Source organism: Notothenia coriiceps, unplaced genomic scaffold, assembly GCF_000735185.1.
Source record: "Notothenia coriiceps isolate Sejong01 unplaced genomic scaffold, NC01 NC01_scaffold00026573, whole genome shotgun sequence".
In the NCBI taxonomy this organism is placed as follows: domain Eukaryota; kingdom Metazoa; phylum Chordata; class Actinopteri; order Perciformes; family Nototheniidae; genus Notothenia; species Notothenia coriiceps.
The window spans coordinates 6,026-14,111 of NW_011359274.1; the positions used below are offsets into that span (position 1 = coordinate 6,026).

General features: G+C 38.5%; 1 protein-coding gene across 3 annotated transcripts in view; it reads right to left on the reverse strand.

The window, feature by feature from the left end:
* Nucleotides 1–7,716, reverse strand: part of ksr1a (kinase suppressor of ras 1a) — a 13,735-nt gene extending 6,019 nt beyond the window's left edge. For 2 of the 3 annotated variants that reach the window (XM_010784823.1, XM_010784822.1), the window contains exons 1-10: nucleotides 7,538–7,716; nucleotides 6,735–6,804; nucleotides 6,527–6,610; nucleotides 5,920–5,981; nucleotides 5,724–5,833; nucleotides 4,102–4,270; nucleotides 3,343–3,384; nucleotides 2,982–3,030; nucleotides 2,601–2,664; nucleotides 1,482–1,757 (exon numbers count right to left, since the gene is read on the reverse strand). In XM_010784823.1, coding sequence (XP_010783125.1) covers nucleotides 1,482–1,757; nucleotides 2,601–2,664; nucleotides 2,982–3,030; nucleotides 3,343–3,384; nucleotides 4,102–4,270; nucleotides 5,724–5,833; nucleotides 5,920–5,981; nucleotides 6,527–6,610; nucleotides 6,735–6,804; nucleotides 7,538–7,688 — 1,077 coding nt within the window. In that variant the 5' untranslated portion in view covers nucleotides 7,689–7,716. The remainder of the gene's footprint in view (nucleotides 1–1,481; nucleotides 1,758–2,600; nucleotides 2,665–2,981; nucleotides 3,031–3,342; nucleotides 3,385–4,101; nucleotides 4,271–5,723; nucleotides 5,834–5,919; nucleotides 5,982–6,526; nucleotides 6,611–6,734; nucleotides 6,805–7,537) is intronic. The other variant, XM_010784825.1, reaches the window with a different exon arrangement.
* Nucleotides 7,717–8,086: the final 370 nt, after the last annotated feature.

Below are 8,086 nucleotides of genomic sequence, written 5' to 3' on the forward strand. Positions count from 1 at the left end.
TTAATGTTTGCATTCTTATACCATTTTGTACAATAATTATAATGAATAAGTTGAAACAAACTAAAACTTACAGCTGATTAATGACTGTATCTAACTTGAGTTTTTATTATATCAAAAACCTGTTGAAATGCTACTGTTATTTTTACTGTCCCCCAAAAGCGCGCCGGCAGCCTCCAGGAATGCTTCTTTCACAACTTCGCCGTCTTTGAAAGATTTCATGTGTTTCGCAAGAACGTGACTGACACGATAAGATGCTATGGTAGCAGCCTTGCTCTTGTTGTTGGGCCTGGTGAAAATGGACTGCTGTGCATTTAGCTGTCCTTTCAGGTCCCTCCCCTTTTGGGAGCGTAGGGCAGAATTAGGAGGGAATTCCGTCTCGTAGCGTTTGTGCACTGTTTTGAAATGCCGCTCCTAAATTACCCTTCTTCGATAAAGCCACGCTCGCATTGCAGATGAGACAGATGGACTTTGAATTGGAATATATACAAAAATAATTATCCTCCAACTCGGAGTGAAAATGATATATTTTGGGCTTTTTTGCTTCTACCATAATTGCGGTCTTGTGTGCGTGCGGACTGTCACTCCTGTTTCCACGGACAACGTCAGCGAACTAGTGCCCACTGCCCACCAGCCACGCCCCAACACATGGTGTCACGCCAATCACAAAGCTTTGATGCGTTCAATTACATTATTCTGGCACAGGAAGATTATGTTATAGGACATCAACGATAAAACAGAATACTGTTGTTCTATTTTTAGACACATCTCACAATCGATCGACTGGGAATCTCCCCGCGATCGACTGGTGGGGGGGGGGGGGGTTACCTTGGTTGGTTATTGGCTAATGGTTACACAAGCCAAAAAATGACATCATTAAGTGGCCAAAATCTGATCAGCTCATTTTCAGACAGGTTTTAATAAATGGATCAGGACAAAAAGAGAGAGAACCTTTTTTTCTGAAACTTTCAGAATGTCTTTAAACAGAGGGGACACATGTTGATGTGTCAGGTAGATATCTATGGATACATCTCTCAACATCCATATGAAACAGAACTGTAAGCAGATTTCTTTTTCTTTATGGATATTTTACAAATCACTCCCCTTTTAAACTGTATTCTTGTTATTTTTAACAACTTTTTTGTTACTGTCACATAGTATTTTATACCTGTTTTTCATTTAGTCTCTTATTTTTTTATAACATCATAGCAAGGTGTGCCTTAACCTCACTGAGCTGAGGTTATTTGAGCCTCTCAGTCTGTCAGGAGAGAGCTCTCTTCCACCTGGTTGTAGAAAAAGCTCTTTATATTCGTTAGCATAGCTAGCTAACCAGATGCTAATAACAACAGATCGCCACCCAAATCAACGTTAAAAAAGCGGGAGGTGCCGTAAAGAGACTAATTTGCATGCATGATGTATAAAAGAAATGAAGAAGAGGATTTTGCCTAATAGGTGACCTTTAACATCTGGGTCCAATTCCTCACCTTTCCTATGAGTTCCCCGAGGTCCAGCTGTTCGAAGGGGATGTCCCACTCCTGCAGGTAGACGCTGGTCTGGCTGGCCTTGCGGCCTATTGGGCTCTTCCATTGGTTCCCCCGGGAGCTGGGCAGGTCGTCCAGCTCGTCACACTCTCCGTCCGATCCCATGTTCATCCTGATGTCTTCTTCATCGTCCTCCCCTTCATTCTCATCCTCTTCTTCCTCGTTATCCTCTTCCTCTTCAGGGTCTTCATCTTCGACTTCAATTTCCTCTTCTCCTTCCTGTGAGACAATGGTGATTAGGGCTGCGTAATTAAACGACTTTTTTTCAAAATTGCAATATGGACGAGTGCAATATCAAAATCACAGCTAGCGCGATAATCAGTAAAGGCAAACAAAAACATTATTCTATGTTAATCATTGCAGTATTTTACAGATTAGTCCGGTACAGATGTATATTTTGCAAATTGTGTAATTTTCATTTTTTGTTATGCATGCTTCTTAGTTTACATTAAGCTGTCTTAGGCCCTTTTCTGCTGTAACAGATGTACATTTCCCCTCTGTGGGACGAATAAAGGCATTCTGATTCTGAGATCCTCAACAAAAATATCAGCAATTGCAATATCAGTACTCGTTTCTAAATATGAAAACAAATAGATGTTTGTGATCAATCTAGGTATGTTATTAATATGGAAAGTATGAACTGATGTATTAATATCAGGGCTCTGCAACACAACTTGTAGAAGTAAAATGGACCCTTCATCTCTCTTTGTATTAAACAGCTGATTTGAACATGTTCCTCTCTCACGATATGGTGAAAAGACTATCAGACAATAAAACCAGAATTAAAGCGGTTGTTTTTTCAAATACATTTACAACACGTCCAAAGGCATTGTATGGCAAATGCACCATAGCTCCAGTTTTGACAAAGAGTTTCAGGCTTCTCCAACAATATATCATACGATACACTATATACTAGTGCTATAGACAAGATAGTGCGTGAATAAGCAAAATATATTTAGATTAAACAGAATCAGATAAAATACTGAAAAAACACTGGAATAATAGATACAAATGAATATGTGGATTGTGGATTACAAAGATGATCAGTGTTTTGAACGTTACCTCTTCATCCGCATCTTCTACCAGCTCAGATCGTATGTCGTCCGCTGCTGGCTCTATCTCACTGCTGTGACACAGAGAACTGATATTAAAGGGGGAATCCATACAAAAAGTAACGAATGATTGTGTTTTTGCTGAGTGAACTTTTAATGACCTGGAATAGGGGCTAATTGTCTGTGTCTATTAGCCTTCATCTGTGTAATTTGTGTATGTGTTTGAACTGTGCTCATGTGTTTTTTTCCATAGGCTTATTTGCTTTTATATATGTTTCAGTCTTCATTGCTTAATCTGGCATATTTACATGATGGACTCAAGTGGTCATATTAATTCATGTCCATTGTCTCTTTTAAATGAATAAATACAAAACTTATATGATTATCTTACACAGTGTCTCGTAGGACATCAGGGTGCAAATGAGCAGGACTGGAGACATCTGTAAAGAGAAATAACCACGTTTAGGAGGAATTAAGGGGCAACAATGTTATCTTTTCTCATGTTTACTCCCTTTTCCTCAGAGAAAGATTCATGCTCCACAACATAGTGAATATCACTGCTCATGCAATATCCCCATTCCACCAGCAGATGGTGTCAAAAGGCTGTTAAGAGTCAACATGCAGTGAAGATGGATACGGTGCTACAAGTTTAAAAGAAAACATGCAGAATACAGAGAGAAGATCTACGGGGTAATGTGATCTGAAGAAGGAGAATCACAGTGCAGTGTGACACTTTAGGACCATCAACTCACCGGGGAAGATAAACTGCTGTCTGTGCTGAAAGTAACAGGCAGCTTTTGCACAGACAAAGAGAGGGAAGACCGACAAGCATGGCAGGGAGAGAGACCTTTGGTTAGAGAAGCTTTGGATTAACAGACTTTGTCAAATGAAGAGCATTCTTCAGTGTTTAAACGAGACACTACAGGTGAGTAAGAACAACATTTTAACTAACGGCTATCATCAGGAAACTATCCCGTTGTATAAGGTGTTTTCTGAAATGTTTAAATAAATAACCCCTTGTTTCAATTTGCGGACATATTAAGAGTCAAAGGTTATTACAGAAGAAATGTATATAAGAAAATATTGTCAACAGCTATAAAAAAACTGACATTTTTGCCATGTTTTCCTGAATTAAATCAAAGGAAAAATCTAACCATTGTCATTATCATTAATGATAAATTAATTTAAAGAACCTTTAGAATATATATATGTTTTATGTAAGTGCTACTGAATCGAAGATACAGTATGTGGCTGAGGGTATGAGAAAAAAGTAATATTAGGAAAAAACCTTTACAAATATATGTATTATAAGAGACTACAGCTAAATATGAGCAACATTTTAAGAAATTGAATGTTTCTATGATAGCTTTCTGAAATTGTATCTTCAAATGAGGCATTTCTTCATTCTAACTTTTGGTGATTATAGAATACTGTCAAGACGTTTTAGGACGTGCATCTGGAATGTTGTTTGTCTATCTGAGTTCCTGCTTCCCAGCGTTAGTGAGGCTCACCTGGGAAGTTGAAGCGGCTGTCCCGGTGGTTCTTGGGCGAGGGGTTGGGTGGAGGAGTGGCGCTTGGGGGGTTGCTCTGCTGGAAGGGCGCTGGGGAGGAGGGGGTGGAGGAGGTGGTGGAGGACGGGTTGCTGCTGGAGTCCAGCTGGTTCAGCACCGGAGGATGGTCCTGGTGGGGGCGCGGGGGGCACAAATGAGACGATCAGAGTTGATGGAGAGGATGATTTCTACAGCTGCTGAATCTTTGTTTTAAATTACATTTAGATTGTTCAAACTTCAAAGAGTATGCGCTGGATTGCATTGCTTGATGGCATTCAGGGTAAAGAGACACATTTATAATCGAGAAAAAATTATTAGGTGTGCATGACGGATAACAGCTGTAGAATATAATTTGAATGAATACCCTGTTCTTGTATAGTTTTGTATATATTAATATAGGAGTTTAGGAATATTTAGCTTACAGATTACACACACTTAATCACTGATTCTGATAATGATTGTGAATTTCATTACCTCAGTTACCAATAATGTGTATTGCTAGAGCAGAAAACTAAAAATGTGTCTTTAAAATCATTTATTTATACTTAAAATGGAAAATGGTGTTGTCGTAAATTGTGTTGTGATCTTTATATGTACTTATTTTAGTTTCTAGTGTGGTATTATTATTATTACAGCCCCTGTAAATTACTTTTTTAAATTCCTACCTTGAGAATTGCATTTTTTTGTTTTTAAATGTTTTGAAAATTATCTTTCATTATCGTTTATTTTTAAAATAATATTTGAGGTCTTTGACCAAAAACGTTAAAATTGGATGACTCACAAGAGGGCTATTTCCTTTATAAAGCTATTCCCTGTGCCCTCCCGCTTTCACTACATTTGTTTTCTCTTTGTCTGTATAATTTGTCTGTATTAATATAAATTTTGTTGCATTGCGACTAGTTCTTGACCGTGTAATGTATCATAAAGAGGGCTTCACTAATCTTTACAATGTAATGAAGGGTAGATGGCGAGAGGTCCATTGTAAAATAACTAGAATTATTATAATTTTCTCCCCCGAACAAACACATGTAGAGTTGTCATAAGGCGAGGTCATCCAGGAAACAGAATGTGGATTCTGTCAAATGTGGTGTGAATTTACATATATTCAAATGTTCAAGCGCCAGAGATAGAACTCTAGTGTGCGATTTTATTGGAGTCCTGCGCTATGGCTTCATGAATTTACATAAGGTATACTAAAGCTAGATGTAAACAAATATTTTCCAATACAGATTTAGAGCTAAACAAAAGCAAAGCCAATGTACGGCATTTAACTACTTTGGGGTCAGTTCTTGATTTAAACATTAATATGTTAAAAATGCACCAAGTAAAAGGGGTTCTTTGTACACTTTACAGCATTATTTATCTGAGATTAGTATTCTAAGTGAAATATCCCTTTTTTAATAGATTCATAATCGAGATCTTGTGAATTCAAATAAAATCAGGAGATCAGAAGTGATTCACAGCACTTGTTTTAAGGTGTCATAGTTTAGGATTTCACAATGGTTTTGTCATGAAGTGCTACACATAGTGCTACTGTGTGATGTAATGCAGAACTCCTAAGCCTCCCAAAACATTTATTTTACCTTTTTCGTGATGGCCTTTGGTAAAGTGCCAAACTGTGGTGCCTCTGGCGGCCGGTCCACAGGGTTGTTTATATCAGACGGAACCGACTCGGTCCTCCGAATTTTGGCGACTAGAGGACAAATTCAGACGAAATGACACAATGTACTTGGCGTGCACAACACATTTCCTCCATCAACTTTTAATGGATAAACGTACTTGGTAGAAAGGAGATTCTGCAGGAAGGGGCTTCCTTGGTGCATTTGTTGTGGCACTTTAACCTGGAAGGAAAGTTCACAGAATGTCAAAACATGGCACCTTAAACCAATAATTAAATCCAGCTCCATGCACTCATGGCTAATGATTGAGTTCTGGATCATATCACTCCTATATTGGCAGCTCTGTACTGAGTCCCAGTAAAATCCAGGATATAATTTAAAATTCTCCTCCTAGCTTACAACGCCGTTAATGGTTTGTGTTTAGGAGGCAGACGACCTCTCCACATTTAATAGCAGGCCTAAGACTTCCTTTATAAAAAATTTTTTTTTTTAAAAACTCAGGCTTGCCTTGAACATCCTCCTTGAACTTTTATATGTTTTACTATTTTTTATTTGTATTTCCCATTTCCATTGCCGTTTTTTCAGTTGGATTGTCTAGGTTGTAGTTCAATTTCAAAGCTGTAAAAGCCCCCCCGAGACAAATGTGTTTTGTGTTTTTCGGCTACGTAAACACAATCTGATTTGACCTGCATTCCCTTATTCTACATGCTTCTGTCTCAATAAAAAAACATTTAATATTTGAGTTAAATAGAAAGCCCCTAACTCACCGACAGTGTTTGCACTTCACCCCAAACATCATGTTCTTCTGGCACACCTGACATGTTTGGGACAGCCAGGACTTTGTTGAAAACCTACAAAAAACACAAGAAATGCTGTTAAATCTTGCCACTTATTTGATATTTGATCAATAGCCCAGCTTGCTTCATGATGATATAAGGTTGATGAGAAGACATTGAGTGTCAGAGAAAAATCTACCTGTGTGTGACTGAGAGGCCAATGTCCCTCCTCACTGCTTGTGGGGAGTTGCGATGCCCTGCTACGTTATCTAGCCGGGGGAAAAGAGATGGGGAAAAGGGGAGAAAGATTGAAGGGGAGTATAAGCTTGAGAAGAGAAAGACTGGTCATAACCCCGGTGGTTAATCACGTTAAAAAACTGTGCACTTAACTATTAAAACTATTGTGTGCTCCTTGGAACGCAGTTCAAACACATTTATGAAGCGTTTATTTCACATAGAAATGATTGAGATCGAGCTCAAACACACACACTTCCACATGAAAGCATATTTTTGCCAACCAATTAAACATACTATGCTTATTTAGCCCCTGTTATTATTGTAAACCATAATGGATAAACACAGATTATTTTTGATGCTTTAAACAAGGGTTATTAATATAGAAAACTAAAATAGATACAGGCAGAAAAATATAAAATACTAACCTTATCCATTGAGAAAAACTCAAAATATATTGCCCGATTAGAAATCAAATCAAATCAAAAGTCAGTCAAAGTCAACTTTAATGTCAATCTTACTCAGTTTGTGTTTACAGACAGAGAGATCGAAATGACGTTTCCAACAATGAACGTGCATTTAATTCAGTTTAAGTTGCAATAGATCACTGCAGGAAAAATGATACCGCGTGAATTTCTGTCAACTATCGTGAGATGAGGATCTACAAAGATTTGAAGAATAATCCAATCCAAATAAAAGTCAACAAGTTGAAACTAACTTGCAGTAATTATACACATATTTAAAAAAAGACGCATGCTCCCGACTCACTTTTATGGCTGCTGTGCTCCTCCATCAGGGTGGGGGTGCCGGGCAGGGTGTAAGAGGCTGTGGTGGCAGAGGGGGTGACTCCCGGGGTGCGTGCAGACATGACGGGGTAACGGGAGAGCGAGTCCTCACATCCATTCCCATTAACTTGCATATTCAGTAACAACTTATTCTTCTTTATACATCTGAAGAGAGGGAAAGCAAAAACAGGTCCGGTTTAAAGTTTACAATACCCCAGGTCTGCAGCCTCAACACACAGGCCCAATTCCAAACTGACCCCCTATTTTTGTATATTTACAGGGTTTGTTGCAAAAACAAGTAGCTAATAAACATCAGGTATAAGATCATCTACAAAAAAAGAAAAAAACACTTTGGAGTCTAACTACTATTTATTCTTTTTTTTACCAAACCATGGTAATGAACACTTCCTGTTTCTGCAGGAGAGAGGGGAGTTGGTCCCAAAGCTTTCTGCAGTGTTTACAACCTCCACCTTAAAGCAGGAGCCTCCTTCATCTGTGAGGGTGACTACAGACGGCGTTTAACCCGTCACGG